Source organism: Bos indicus, chromosome 10 (genome assembly GCF_029378745.1).
Source record: "Bos indicus isolate NIAB-ARS_2022 breed Sahiwal x Tharparkar chromosome 10, NIAB-ARS_B.indTharparkar_mat_pri_1.0, whole genome shotgun sequence".
In the NCBI taxonomy this organism is placed as follows: domain Eukaryota; kingdom Metazoa; phylum Chordata; class Mammalia; order Artiodactyla; family Bovidae; genus Bos; species Bos indicus.
Window position 1 is genome coordinate 37,464,974 of NC_091769.1, and position 15,447 is coordinate 37,480,420.

The 15,447-nt window shown below is 47.1% G+C and overlaps 1 protein-coding gene across 1 annotated transcript in view; it reads right to left on the bottom strand.

Annotated features, from left to right (window-relative positions):
* Positions 1 to 155: 155 nt before the first annotated feature.
* Positions 156 to 15,447, bottom strand: part of VPS39 (VPS39 subunit of HOPS complex) — a 46,957-nt gene continuing 31,665 nt past the window's right edge. Inside the window, exons 11-25 of the mRNA XM_019968592.2 lie at positions 13,830 to 13,959; positions 12,410 to 12,552; positions 9,805 to 9,948; positions 9,200 to 9,341; positions 8,445 to 8,531; positions 8,042 to 8,115; positions 7,622 to 7,720; positions 6,917 to 7,034; positions 6,280 to 6,408; positions 5,564 to 5,666; positions 5,311 to 5,356; positions 4,061 to 4,210; positions 3,762 to 3,896; positions 3,417 to 3,508; positions 156 to 2,204 (exon numbers count right to left, since the gene is read on the bottom strand). Of these exons, the coding sequence (XP_019824151.1) occupies positions 2,129 to 2,204; positions 3,417 to 3,508; positions 3,762 to 3,896; positions 4,061 to 4,210; positions 5,311 to 5,356; positions 5,564 to 5,666; positions 6,280 to 6,408; positions 6,917 to 7,034; positions 7,622 to 7,720; positions 8,042 to 8,115; positions 8,445 to 8,531; positions 9,200 to 9,341; positions 9,805 to 9,948; positions 12,410 to 12,552; positions 13,830 to 13,959 (1,668 nt within the window). The 3' untranslated portion in view covers positions 156 to 2,128. The remainder of the gene's footprint in view (positions 2,205 to 3,416; positions 3,509 to 3,761; positions 3,897 to 4,060; positions 4,211 to 5,310; positions 5,357 to 5,563; positions 5,667 to 6,279; positions 6,409 to 6,916; positions 7,035 to 7,621; positions 7,721 to 8,041; positions 8,116 to 8,444; positions 8,532 to 9,199; positions 9,342 to 9,804; positions 9,949 to 12,409; positions 12,553 to 13,829; positions 13,960 to 15,447) is intronic.

A 15,447-nucleotide genomic window follows, 5' to 3' on the forward strand; every position in this document is an offset into this window, starting at 1 on the left:
TTCCTGGACCAAAGATCAAACCTGTGTTCTCTGCATTGTCAGGCGGGTTTTAAACTAATGGACCACCAAGATTTTGATTGTTAAGTTGGCATTTCATTGTTATTTTCATCAAATCCCACAGGAAAGGGGTTGGGGGAGAAGAGACCCAGACAGGCTTGGTTTCTTACTTAATGATGTTTATTATGAGAGCTCTGCCAGTCCTCACTGTAGTGCGTTTATCTCCAGCCTTCGCCACACCTCCGTGGAGGGCAGAGTGTCTAGGGCAGGAGAATGGAGTTCGGGAAAACTGGGTTGTTTATATACTCCAGCAGGGAAGGAAACACGTTTTTTATTCTATTGCTTCAAACACGTGTGCTGCACAGGTGGTGGGAATGGAAGGTGCACACGGAGGCCAGGAAGGCAGGGCGTGTGGGCTGGGGCCAGTTTCAGCTGCTGCTCCAGAGGAAACTCAGCCTGGTGCTCAGAACTGGTGCAAATAGGGCCCAGGGCGGCCCTGCTTCTTAGCAGGGGCATGGCCAGTGGGATGTGGATCTTGTGATGTGCTGTTTGGCCTCCCAAACCTGAGCAGGGTCCCCCATCTCTGTGAACAACGTTGATGGCTCTTACTCTTGTCCCTTCAGACCCTCCATGGAGGGTGGGCCTGTAAGGAGCCTCGTCTACACCACCAGCAAGTCAGGCTACAACACAGGCCCCAAACAGCACGATGCTGTGGTTTAAAAAGGATCTCAGCGTATCAAGGACAGGCCACCAGAGCAGTGTCAGTATCGGGCACTGTCACCTACCCTCAAAACTGTTGGACTCTGGGGTCATGGTGAGTGTCTAGGCCCCCAGCGAGGACAGGACAGGGTGCGCTCCCTGTGCGTCTTCAGCCTGCAGTGCTGGGGACTCCGCCCGTGGGCTCTGGGGCCCTACGGGAGGCGGGGTCTCCCCTGAACAAGGGCTCCCCCAAGTTTGGCGGTGAGTTTTGTCAGGAGCTCCTGCACTCCAGCAGCATTCTCGGCTCTCCCCAAGCCCCCTACAAGCACACCCAACGTTATCATTGTCAGTTTCTGATCTGATCGTTTCCTGTGTGCAGCAGGGATCCCCCTACCATCCATGTCCCAGCGCAATCCTCCAACCCTTGCAAAACAAAGCTGAAGAACAATGGTCAGGCCAAAGTGGGTGGATGACATGGGCTGGAAAGAGAAAGGCGCCCAAAGCACGAAGCACTCTGCTCAGCAAGCCTAAACCAACCTGCCCTGGGGGGGCTGGAGGATGAACCTGGAGCAGGAGCCTCTGCAGACATCTGCCAAGAGGCAGATACCCAGGGCAGCCCACCCTGAAAGCTACTGTCATACTCTGCCCTGAGAGCGATGCTCTTCTAAGCTTCTGGGCATGGAGTGTACAGTCCAAGGAGGTTCTATTTACAACACATGTGACAGTCAGTTATCAATGTATTCCTAGAAATCAGGAATTCCTCTTGCTTCTCATTTTACCTTGTTCAAAATTCCTGGTATCAGGAGAATGGGAGAGAAAGCCTGGGTGGAGCAGTGAGGGGAGAGATAAAGGAAGAAAATAAATAGAAAGAGAAGGAGACTGAAAAATCAAGAGCTGATGGAGGACACTGGTGAGGGGATGCAGGGTCAGCAACTACAAAGTGACCAGCGTTACCTAGAGGGCGGACCCATCCGGCCTCTGCAGTCAGAGGGGCTCTGGGGCTTCTCTGCTCAAGGGACTCCAGGCAGCCAAGCTGAAGGCTCCTGTGAAGTCCTATGCACATCCTAACAGAAAACTGAATAAACAACCCCCAGGAGGGTTACAGACACTTGACAGTTTCCATATTTGGGTGACTGGAATGCAAACGCAGGATGGTGCCTTTCCCATCTCTTCCTGTCCAAGCAGGTATCCAATTCTCTGAAATTGCCTGCAACATAATGGTATAAAAGGTGTAACTAATTTCTTTTTCTATCAAAAATCTGGCAACATCAGAACACAAGTCTGAATAATTCAGAAATGTTCCAGGGCTCAAGGTAGCCAGCGTCCAAACAGGGAGACTCCCAGCGGTGGCAGCAGTCCCGATTCCCAAGGCCGGGGCTCTCCCCTCTGGGGTAGCCGAGCTGTCCGCTGCTCAGTCCTCGGCCTGCTGGGCTCAGGTGTCAGCCGGGTTGACCTCTTTGGAGCAGAAGTAATGCACGACCACCCCATTGGGGTATCTTGCAAATGCGCTGCAGGGAAGGAAAATGACCTGGGAGTGAGGGCTGCCTCTAAGAGAATACAAGTTCTTACTGGAAAAGGCACCTTACCAGGAGCCACCCCAGAAGCTACCTACTCTAACCATAAAGAGCAGTGTGGCCACCATCTCGGTCACATATCCAAACAGAGGATGAGGTCCACGCCGTTCAATTGCATGGGGATTTTTTTTTTAATTTATTAAATTAAAAAATAATTTACTGAAATATAGTTAATTTATAATGTACCCATCTCTGCTGTATAGCAAAGTGACTAAGCTATGCACATATACACCTTCTTCTTTTATATTCTTTTCCATTATGGTTTATGCCAGGAAACTGGATATAGCTCACTGTGCCATACGCGAGGACCTTGTTTATCCATCCTGAATATAATAGTTTGCATTTACCAACCCTAAACTCCAGTCCATCTCACTCCCCCCCACCGCCCTCTGGTGGCCACAAGCCTGATCTCTGTGTCTGTGGGTCTATTTCTGTCTTGTAGGTAAGTTCATTTGTGTCAGATTTTCGATTCCACGTTTAAGTGGCACTTGGCTTTCTCTTTCTGACTTCCTCCACTTGGCATGACACTCTAGTAGCAGGGGATATTTCCTACTGCCATCAGTGTGTAATACACAGCCAGACAGGGCAACGCACCAGCCTGGCTCAGCAGCAGTTTACTGAGCGCCAACTGCCCTTCAGAACAAATTTTGGGCTAACTCTAACAATGGGCAGTGGGTCTTTCTGAAGGGAAGCATTCTTCCAGCCATAGAAGTAAAAGGACAAATCACTCTTCCTTGGAGGAAGGGGCACTAACTAGAGTATATGCCTTAAAACAGAATGATGCTGCTTTAGGATTTTACTCAGATCATGAGGCAGCAGGTTGAAAGACCTTTTTCTTCTTTCAGAGGTGTATCCTTAAAAGATAAGAACCTCCTGGCCACATACAGCTCTCACACACCCCGTGGTACATGTCACTGTTAAGCAGCCAGAGGGAAAGGGCTTTATGAGCAAGAAGTCAAGAGCCCCATGCTACACATTTCAGGCCTTTAAATTCTCAAAGCACCCCACCCCACAGATACACCAGAAAACATGGCCTGCCCTCTGGAGGCTCAAGTACTAAAAGCGGCCCAGATAGCCCTCAGCTGCTCTCTCCTCTGGGGTTAAGGGGCTGAAATCTACCCTGAGCAAGCTATGGGTGAGGCTCACCTGTTCCCAATCTTCTTCTTACACACCATGCACACCTTCTCCTCTGTGATGATGCACTTCACCTGCTGGTGCAGGATGCGCTCTTCCTGGACCTGGGAGCAGAGAGATTGGGGGGGAGGTCCCACTGTCTGGCAGGCAGGACAGGAGGAGGGGCCGGCACTGCCTCACCTCCCAGCCCACAGGGGCTCCCTAACTGAAACACCCATAGCTACGTGCCCAGCTGGTTACCGATCAGTTTGAGCCACAGAGTTAAAAAGCACCAAGCTCTGCCTCTGTCTCAGGGGACATGGTAATGGCCTCACACTGAAAAGTACAAGCCTTCACTCGCATCTGGAAGGCTCATACCCTCAGGAACTCTGCATGGAGAAGGTTCTTGAGCACTTGGTTGAACCGTTTCTTCTGTGCATTCTCTTCTAAGACCTTTTCCAGAAAGATGCGTATGTCGTTAATCTGAGTGTTCGCGGGCAACAGGTTGATGGCCTGGGGACGGGAAGAGAGACGGGAACAGGGAAAGGTGGGACAGGAGTGAGACAGAAAACGCCTGACGTCGCGGAGCCCTCAAACCCCCGTCCCTCCTGCCAGCCCCTCCTGTGGTTCCACGCTCCCCACATGCGCCCTCCATCTCTGCGAGGAGAGCTGCTGACCTTGGTGGTGTCCAGCTTGCTGTGGTGCAGCTCTAGGACCTGCAGGGCGGCCTGGAGGTTGGCTTGTGGCTCCAGCAGTTCCAGCTTGATCGGCCCCAGGCAGTGCACGCTGGGGGGCGACAGGTACATCCGGAGCAGGGACAGATACACCTGTCTCATACACAACAAGCCATGCACGCATCAGGCCGGCAGCAACCCTCCCCAAACCCTCAGCGTGACCACACCTAAAGGCAAGAGGGCTGGTCTGGAGGAACTTTAAAACGCAGCATTTTTCACCTTTTAATAAATTTTGTAAAGTCCGTTGACTGAAGATGTCAAAAATTAAAGATTGTGTGGGACCTCCTGGGTGGTCCAGTGGCTAAGACGCCAAACTCCCAATGCAGAGGGCCCAAGTTTGATCCCTGGTCAGGGAACTAGGTCACACATGCTGCAACTAAGAGTTCATAAGAAACAACAAAAGATCCTGCATGCTGCAGTGAAGATCAAAGATCCCAAGTGCAACAACTAAGACCCGGTGCAGTCAGATAAAGAGAAATAAAATATTTTAAAAGTTAAGGATCGTGTTCTTTCTGAGAGGAAAAAAAAATCAAATGCCTTGTATTGTTTAGCATTATACTGCTAACAAAATGACTCCAAGAGACTCCTCATTTCCTTTGGCTTTGAAGGCTGAGACCTTGCCATGTATAAGCCGATGCAGATGAGCCCGAGATGAGATGCTGCATCTCCTACTGGACCCACACTAGTGTTTCTCAACATTCTGGGCTGTGCTGTACATCGATAAGCAGCAACTCTGGCCTCTACCTCCTAGATTCGGGTAGCAAACCCCACCCCCCCAACCACTGCCAAACAATGGCCATCAAAAATCTCTCTACACATTGACAGATCCACACGGAATTTATGCAGAGCACACATGGGCACACTGTAAGAACCATCAGATGTTCCCTCTCAACAGGCTGGCCAGGAAATTTATTGTACAAGTTGAGACTGTTTTAAGAATAAAGTGGCAGGGGCACTACAAATAATCACACGGATGACAACAGACCAAGCCAGAACCACCCCGAGCAAACCAAGACTGCGGTCACCTTGCCGCTCTCTCAGCACGTGTGCGCAAAATCCATCAGGGCCCTAACCCATGCCCTGTCTTATGTCAGCAATTCCTGCCAGTGCACCTGTGGCCCAAACCAGAGGGCGCTGGCTATGCTAAGAGGGGCAGTGCAATGCCCGTGTGCGCCCTGGGGCCGACTACTTACATCTTTGTTGCCATCTTTGTTTTGGTCATAATGCTTGTGGCAGTACCTGTAAGGGAGAGAGTGATCAGACAAGCTCACATGTAGAGGGCATGGATGCTGCCTGAGTGAGCAGCCTAATGACAGCACAATCGGGGGCCAGCACACGAGGTGACCTCGCTTCAGCTGCAAGTGTAGGGGCGGCTTTCTCAGCCTCTCATCTCTCTGCAGCGCCTCTTTTACACCCCTGGGAGGTGGGACGGCAGGGTCAACGTACTCTTCAGCCATCCTCGTGTCTTTCAGGACGTGGACGTAAATGAAGAGAGCTTGTTCATGTTTCCCCATGCGTCCCAGCAGGAGGGCACGTTCTTCCAAGAGGCCTGTGGGGGGAAAAGAGTGGAAGAAACCATCATCATGACCAGGCAAGCCCAAGGCCAGGGGCTAAGCTATTAGAGGAATGACAGGGATTCTTTTCAAGGAGGAAATTACTAAAATTTTTAAAAGTGAGGAGGAATAGGACTATTTTAGGTGGTACTTTATCTCATCTTTTCCTGTGATCATTTATAAATGGGAGAACAATACTTGATGATCAGCTAAATGCATAATAAGCACCTACAATGTGCCAGGCGCTTCAGCTAAGGGAAGCAGACACCTGGTCTCGGCTCTCATGGAGCTTATACATCAGGCAGATGTGTCTTTTTCAGACAAATTATTCCAGATTACAGAAATTGCTAAACAAGGAACTTGGCCAAGAACATGTACTGAAGCAACGAATAGGTTTCAACCTGGCTAACAATTAGCATGTGGTTCACACCCAAAAGAGACTTCTCATAATCATGGTTCAAAAGTGAGTCTTCAGAGAGGACAGAATAGGAGCACAGGCCTGAAACACATGGTTTTTCCCAGGCCCAACTTTTGGGAGGATTGGGGAACTGGTATAAGGGAAGGATCCATTTTGCATTATCTTTTGCTAAAGTGGCTAAAGATACCCACCATCAAAAGGAAAATCACAGATGAGCCGGCCTGGGTCATAGTAGCTGGAAATTTCCAGGAACATAAGGAGCTTCCGTCGGTATTCTCCCAGTTCTCCTTCCTCCTCACCAGCAGGGACTGGAGCTTTGCCTTTAAAAGAAACCATGCTCAACATGAAAGGATGCTGTTGGGCAGCAATGTGTGGTGTCATCAAGAAAAAACGAAGGGGATGGGGTTCAATGATGTCACCACCATGATTAGAAAGAGCCTCCGTGATGCTTTCCAGTTGGCCTTCTCTTAGTTTATGGTCTCTGTATGGCCCCAAAACATCAGCTTGAGAAAAAAAAACCCACCAAGCTGCTTAGAGAAGCATTCTGATAGACAAATCTGTTCCTTACCAGCACAGCTGTCACTCTGCATACAGATCTACTCCCCCTCCTCCATAGGTGATGCCCAGGGAGGCTCAGAGATGCCCAGATCCAGACACCAGCCCCCAAATCTCACCTGTGGGGTCACTTAGCTGCCTTGGTGCCTCTGAGGCTCTTCCTGCCCACCTGGGCCTGCAGAGAAAGTCTGCTTCTCTACCCCACCCATGGCCCCCTCGGGTCCCAGCTCACCTCTAAGGCCTGGGGCCACCCCGCATGCTGAAAACTGGTACCTGCAGGGAAGGACAGGAGATACTCCTTCATCAGACCTTGCACCTTCTCGCAGTACAACTGGATCAGGCAGTTGTGGAACCGAGAGCCAGTCTCCTCCCAAACGTGGATGACATGTTCCTGGGGCGAGAATGGTCTGCCTGGTGCCCTCCATGCTGTGGCATGGCGCGGCCCAGCCCATTCGCCCAGGCACCCTCACATCTTTAAGGCCCAAAAGGTCCCATCCAGACTGTCCCCTAATTAAGATTACCATGGGACAGTTCTACAACCCAGCAATATCACGAATTAGCATCTCAATTTCCAATCTAAGCTCCTTTATTAATTCTGTCTCATAATCATCCAAATCAGCCCATGTAATTAAGGTTAAATATTTACATTTTGGTACTTAGGACTGATTTGGTCATCCTGTGGTCACAGTCAAGTCTGGCTGTACAAATGTGGCTCTGGTATGTTTTTCTCCAACATGTTCTCTCCTCTTTTATCTCTCTGTACGTCACCTAGGTTTAGAAGGTAGCATCAAAAAGTGCCATCTCCAGCTTGGTCTACTGGGCTGTCTTCAGAGGAGACTAAAAGAACCCTCTTCTTTACAGTCCTTCCAATCCCCAAGGGACACAAACCCTAATCTGAACTGGCTAATCACTGTCTCTTATAGTCATAGATCCTGGGTTTGATCGAAACTTATTAGTTCAGATCAAAAAATATCTTACCAGATATGGAATAGCCAGACCCTTAAAATTCTCCACTAAGAAGCCCAGCACTCGGTCTCGTGGCAGAGACTCCACCTCTGGGAGGTCCTCAGTAAATATCTGTTGGAATAAAACCTGAGTTCCAGCAGCAGAACCACCTGATGGCAATCCTTCCAAACATACATGCACACAAGCGTAGGGTCACATGGACAGACAACGAGGCGGGAAGAGCACCTGTGGCCAGTCGGTGTGGGGCAGACTAGGTCTCCTGGCGTCCGCACCAGGCTCTTTCTACTGCACTCCACTGCTGTCCCATGTGTTCCAGTCTTGGAAACACCAGAGAAGTGCACAAACCCTTCCTAGCCCTCCACCCACAACTGTCTAAAATAAAGTCAGAACCAACCGTGGTACCCAATAAATCCAAGGGGCTCCGTGATCTACCTTCAGACCATCCTCTGGGAAGTCTCTCAGCACCCACACCGAGTAGGAAAAAATTAGATGCAGATTTTCTGTGCCTAGAGGGAAAAGGAAGACTTGTCAGCAGGTGAAGTCCACCCACTCTGCCCACAGGACCAGGAAGGCAGGTACCCAGGTTGCCCAGGATTTATCATCCAGTGAAGTTAGCTCTGTCCAGTCACTCAGAGATGCTTGGACCTACCAGACTGGCTACACACCAAGGGGCTGTTGTGGTTCCACCACTGGGGGTACTTTCACCCCAGGAGGAACCCAGCTGGGTGAACACAAGGAAGGGAGGGGACTGACCAGCCAGAATCAGGAAGGGAGAGAGGTCAGGTTCACTTGAACACAATCCCCTCCCCTTGCCCCTTCCTCGAGCTGGACTCACCCAGATGTTGCAGGTACTGCACTGTCCGCTCATGGCCTTTCAGAGGGGAATTTGCTTTTTTGGACTGGTCCACCAGCACCTGCAGAGCTGGCCATGAAGCCCAAGAATAAGGTCATGAGCCCCTTCCAGAAGGTATATCTCCTTGGAGAGTCATCACACTGTACACAGTTTTCAGCGGGAAAGAGGTCTTTGCAGCAGGCCCCTTTGTCTTGTCACTAATGTTAAACCAGGCACCTATACGCTTACTTATCTCCAGCCCTCGCCCACCTTTCAAATCTTGTGATCACAAAGTACTTTGCCTAACTTGTTTCTTTCAAAGAAGTAGAAATGAAGACTAAGTAAAAACAGATGACCAGATCTCCTCCCTAGCTTCCCCTTCAGTAACCCTGTGAACAAGATGGTAGCTAAAGAAAAATCACAAGAAGTCGACAAGCCCACACACAGTAGGGGATAGGGGGGACTCTGACTCCCTATCCCAACGAGTAACCGATTACATCCCTTTTTCCTTTTAAAAGCTTTCATGGCTGAGCTTTGAAAATCTTCACATGTGGTTTTTGGGGCACTCCACCATCTCCCCAGATTGCCAGCATTCTCATTAAAAGCAACTTTCCTTTGTAACATTTGCCTCTCTCTCGTGTATTGATTTTTCAAGCGGTGAGCAGCCAGACGTGATTCCACAACAAACACCTCAGTAGGCTTCCCCCAGACAAAATACAAGAGACCCTCTAATCACGGATGACCCCTGCCCCGGTCACCTTTCTCGTGGAGCCCCTTCTTCTCGTACAGGATGATCAGCTCGCTGTACTTGTGAGCCTTCTTCAGCACGTGCTCGCTCTCTTCGATGTGGCAGTGATTGTTCTCCAGACGCAGCAAGGGGGCCACCAGGGCCACGTTCGTCTGCAGGAGAGGCAGGACTTCAGCAGGAACTACTTCCTGGGGAGGCCCTTCCTCCCTCAGCCCAGGCCTGCTTCAGGCTGAAACACCAGGCATGCTACACAAGCGAGAGAGAGCACACAACCTTTCCAGGACTACAGGTAGGAGCTTTCATAGCCTTTATGCTCTTTCACACAACATTCTGTAAGAGTGTGGGGTGGGGGAGGGGGAAGAGGGGAAAGAAAGGGGAGATTTTCTTTGGGGCACTGTCCCTATTCACCTTGTAGCACCAACCCCAGTCTTGGCAGAGAAGACCAGCCCACTCTAAGACTCTGGGTCAACATCTCGTCTTAAGCCCTCAATTCTAAGAAGCTCAGGTCAAGAGTAGGTGGTTCCTAAGAGCAAATACTTCACTCTTACTAGTGGCAGGGACCCCGGGCTAGGGAAGAGAGAGGATGGCAGGGAGCCGAGTGCTGGGAAAACTCACATGAAGGTAGCACTTGAGCAGGGTGGTGTCAATGATCTGCAGCAGCTTTTTCTTGGATTTGATGGTAGGAGTCCCTTCCATGAGAGGGGAGGTGCTAGACTGGTGATCAGAGTCATTCAGCTTCTTTACCAATTGGCTGCGTTTCTGCCAAGGGCAAAAATGCAGGGTCAAGGCCAGGCTTAAAACTTCCTTTATCATCTGAGCTATCAGGCACTTCAAAATACCTTCAAATCAGCTCACACCTATCCACCCTGATCCCACATTGGCATTTATCAGGGATCAAAAATAAGATGCCTACCAAATCACCAGATACAGTAACAATGATCTACTATTTACTACACACCAGGCACTGTGTGTAGTGAGTGTATTTTAAATCTAAAACAAATACAGGTATTATTAGCCCCATTTTATAAGCGAAGAACCCAAGGCACAGATGTTAGCTACCTCATTAGTAACAGAGGCTGACTTCAAATTAGGGTCGGATTCCAAAGGGCTTGTTTTTATTTTTTTTTAATCAACTTTATTGAGGTATGAGTTATATACAATAAAATGTACCCCTGAAAAGTATACTATCAGATGCACTTTGACAGATATATACATGCATGTAGCCACCACCCCAATCAAGGAACAAAACATTTCTACTACCCTTTAAAGTTCCCTTGTGCTCCTCCCAAAGAATCTCACCCACTCCCTATATAACTGATCTGATTTCTATCACTAATGATTACTCTTTCTCTATTTTAGAACTTCAAATGGGCTTTCCAGGTGGCTCAGTGGTAGAGAATCCACCTGCCAATGCAGGAGACACAGGTTTGATCCCTGAGTTGGGAAGATCCCTTGGAGGAGGGCTCACTCCAGTATTCTTGCCTGGAAAATCCCATGAGCAGAGGAACCTGGTGAGCTACAGTCCATGGGATGGCAAAGAGTCAGACTGACTTAGCGACTGAGAATGCATGCTTTCTAGAACTGCATATAATGGAATCATTCAATTTGTACTATTTTGTGTCTGGAATGCCAATGGTCTTATTTATTCTACCATCTCTCTGGCACAAGGCTGATGTCAATTACCTCCACACATTCCAAACTCAGTGGAGAAGGTCGGGGAAGACTGTGCTTGGGGTCCTAAAGCTAAGATATTGGAAATAGAGGGTCTTCTGTGATGCTACATGCTTGGGACACTTTCTGCCCCAGGAACCTTTTTCACTTGGCTCATGGACTGTGCAGTGTGCAGAGAGAGGCAAGCTGGTGTGCTCTTTGCAGGCTGCCAGCCAACCATGGAGCCCAATGTCAAGCAAGTGCCAAGATGACAGATGCCTGAGTGGACCTGTGGGACACCCACTGACCCAGAAGCAGGTAGTGGGTAGCTGGCTTACAGTTTTCCTAGCAATACTTATGCTCCTCCAGGACACCCCTTACAAGTCTGCAGAACACTTATGGGAAAAAATTTTAATAAGTTCTCTGACTCTGAGTCAGAAAGGATGACATGGTTAGATAGCATCACCAACTCAGTGGACATGAATTTGAGCAAACTCCAGGAGATAGTGAAGGACAAGGAAGCCTGGCATGCTGCAGTCCACACGGTTGCAAAGAGTAGGACATGACTTAGAGACTGAATAACAACTGACTCTGAATGGGTGCATAGGAAAGAAATAACAGCCTTAAGCACAGAAATTTAGGGTTCAGAGACTTCAATGGAGATATTAGTTTTAGTGCTGATCTGAAAATTTCACTTATCTGCCTGTAACAGTAAAGTGAAAATAATTTAAGTCTAAGTACTCCCTCTAAAAAAACATGTTATAGAAGAATACTTAATGACATGGAAGGACTTTCCTAATATATGGCTAAATGCTTTAAAAGTAAGCTATAAAACAGTATATATCTTGATATCCATTTGCAATTTAAAAAATCGGATAAATAAATAAACAAAAATTATTCACAAGTACATATTAAACTCTAGAAGGACAACACTAAAATGTTAATTACTTTTCTCTGGGTGGTAGAGCAATAAGCGATTTTTTATTTTTATTTTATACTTTTCTGTGTTTCCCAAGTTTTCTGCATAGAGCAGGTATTTTTTTCCCTAAAATATAACTTTTCCCCCAAAGTTTCTTTAAAACGCTTATTCTTTTCAATCAATTAAACTTTTCTCTTTTTAGTTCCTATAAGAGCTTAGTGTGAATCTACCAGGAACTGAGTATGCTTCCTGGTACTAGGATTTGGCAAAAAAGAGCTCTAATCTATTGTTATAACCCAACAGCCAATACAGGAGACCTAAGAGACACGGGTTCAATCCCTGGCCTGGAAAGATCTGTGGAGGAAGAAATGGCAACCCAGTCCAGTATTCTTGCCTGGAGAATTCCATGGACAGAGGAGCCTGGCAGGCTACAGTCCTTGGGGCTGCAAAGACTTAAGTGACTTAGCAAAATGTGCATTCTACAGTTAAGCAAGGAGGTGAAACAGAAAAAATGCACCCCCCTCAGACTTCTACAGTGTTCACTTCTGGAACATCTGTGGCGTTAAAGAAGCCTCCCCCTTCCCTGCCATAGAGAAGCAGGTACTGAAACTCCCAGGTGAACTCTTCCATATGCTTTGGGATCACACCTACCTGTGTCAGGTAGTCAATTAGAGCTAAGTGAGCCTTCTCCAGCTCAGCCCCAGACAGCACAGGCAGTGGGTTAGGATACTGCAGCTGCTTCCTGTAGTCTGTGGGCAGCAGGTCTGGGTACAGGCCCATCACATGGGTAGGATCTACATGGAAGGTGAACATGATTCCCCAGATAGAAGCACAGCAATTTAGAGAGAAACTAAAACAAGACTATCACTACAGCAAAATAAGTTCCAGATTGACTTTTTTTTTAAATGACTCTTAAGTTTACAAAAACTCAAGCTATACACATATATTTTGAACACTAAACATTATAATGATTGCACGACGCTATTCTAAGACATATATAGAATTAAAAATGAAAATTCATTAACTCACTAAAAGTAAAGAAGTAAAAGGAAAACCTGATAAGACAGTGAAGCTGAAAAGATCACTAGACTTAAAAAATAAGAAGTGTGTGTGTGTGTGTGTGTGTGTATAAAGGAATATTAGTAAAACAAAAACACCAGGCAATAGGCTATGGAATACACTGGTAGCATATATGGCAGAAGATAATAGGTTGATTATATAAAATTAATTCACACAGATTGGTTTAAAAAAACATAGGATTTCATTTGATTAATGGGCAACAGACATGATGACAAGAGAATAATATAAATAAAGGGGAAAAATCTAATCCTGGCCAATCAGATTCCTTTGATCTTGAGAAACAGATTTAAGGATGACAAGCAGTATGGCACACACCAACATATACTCAATCTGACACGCTTCTTTTACGTAATGTTGATACTCCTCCACCATGAGGTTCCCTTGTGTGTTCCCTTGCCCTAACTTGGAAAGCCCTTGTACATCAACGGAACATGGGAAGAAGTGATCACCCTAAAAGGCACTAAGACTTCTGGCTAGGTCTCTTGGATCACCAACTCCAGGAAAAGCCAGTCACTCTGCATAAGGACATTCAAGCAGCCCTAGAGAAGCCTGTGTGCTGCAACTAGAAGAAGCCTGCACACCACAACAAAGACCCAGCGTAGCCAAAAAAAAAAAAAAAAACCTACTGTTGTATCCTACTAAGCTCAGGTCAGTGACTTTTGTCTAGAACTGCAGTCAATAATCTGATTACTAGATGACAAAATACACGTCTGTTGTCTCCAGTGACTTTCTGTTACCTTCCTCTAATGGCAAGGGCAAAGCATCCTGGAAAACTGGAAGTCTGTGTATGTGAATGAAACCAGAGTCATAAGATCAGGGCTGTAAATATATAGTCACATGGCCACCCACAGGATCCTGTTAAGTACAAAGACCAATCTAGATGAGGTTAACTTTCCGCATTCTCAGAAGTCTGATATCATTTCTCCCCATTCTTTCCAGTTTCCCCTCCCTGAGTGTAGTTCCTCATCCCGAGGCCATACCCGCTTGTTACCTGTGCCAAGTTTAGCAAAGACCTGCATGGACTCATCAAAACGCTTCTGGCAGAAGAGGTTGAAGGCATACAAGTTCTTGATGTGATGGATCTGTTGCTGCTTTTCACTGTCGGAATCATCTTTCATTTCCTAAAAAGAGAGTAGAATAGGGAGGCGCTCACTCACTCAACCAACATTTTTTTAGTATCTACCAGGTATCAGACGATATGCTGGAACATGTATATGCCAGAGGGTACAAAGCAGTCACGTGGCTCTGACCCACAGATTGCCCTTACAGTCTAATCATAAGTAACTATGCAATGAAAACACATTAGGACTTCTACAAAATACCTGACCAGTACTCCTGAAAACTGTCAGGATCATGAAAAACAAGGGAAAACTAAGAAATTTCCACAGGTCAGAGGACACTAAGAATGTGTGACACCTAAATCCCTGTGATTTCTGGATTTGAACCTGGAACAGAAAAGGGGACAATTAATGGGAAAACTTAGTGAAATCTGAATGAAGTTTAGGGTTTAGAGAAGAAAAACTGAAACAAAGCAGAGTGAGTGACGATAGAACCACGTGGGCGGGGTGTTCAGGTCAGCCCAGTGTGAACAGTGGGTTCAGGAAGGTTCCCAGGAGGAATGTAAGCTGAGACACAAAGGACGAGCTGGAGCTGGCCAGGTGAGGGTGGCAGGTGACAGATGGGGAGGGGAGGGCATCTGAGGCCAAGAGGACAGCACATGTGCAAGACCCTAAAATGACAGAGAGCATGGCGTGCTCACAGGACAGAAGATGTTGACCATAGCTGGCATGATGTTCACAGTCCTGTTCACAGTATAAGCCAAATATCTCTGTTTCTTCCTTTAACCTTCCCCCTCTTCTATCCTTCTTAGCCTCTTCTATCCTTCTTAGCCAATCTTTACCACATTTAACTTCTTCCTTCAAAATGTCTCTCCACGTTTTCCCTTCCTTTCTTTTCCTCTTCTGTTGCTGTCATCCTAATCCAGGCCATCATCAGCACGTGGCTGTGCTTGGGCTAAGCTCTTCTGTTTGGTGCTTTAAAGGCTCTCAAAGCCTGGCACAGTCTCCTTACCTAGGTTATTCCCGTGCCAGTCAGAATGGGCTCCAAGTGTCCTAGAAATACTCGTTTCCACACTTGTTTTCACTTCTAACTTCCCCAGGCTCTGTAACTCTCCCTGTTTCAAGCTCCTGGTCTGACCTATCTTTAAAGAGTCCAACCTTAGGATTCTTTTTCTGGCCTAATAGCAAAGTTCAGTATGTAACTGCCCTCTGAAAGTTTCGTGTATGTCCTCTGATTAATTTAAATGAAAGGTTCCTCAAGAGCCAAGATGACATCAAGCAACCTTCTTTTGTCATAGAGCAGAACACCTAGTAAGTACAGGCCTAGAGAAGAGAAGGGAAAAAAGGAAACCCACTTTCTTCTTCTCTGTTTCATCCGAAGATGAAACAGACAACCAGCAGCAGAAAGAACACTGAGAAGACATTCCTGTTAAGAAAAACGGATGCTAAAAAAGCCATGTGCTACATAATACCCTTTTCATAAAGCTCAAAAACTAGACACATACTCAAGCACACAAATATTTGTAAAATACTATCAAAAAAAATTTAAGG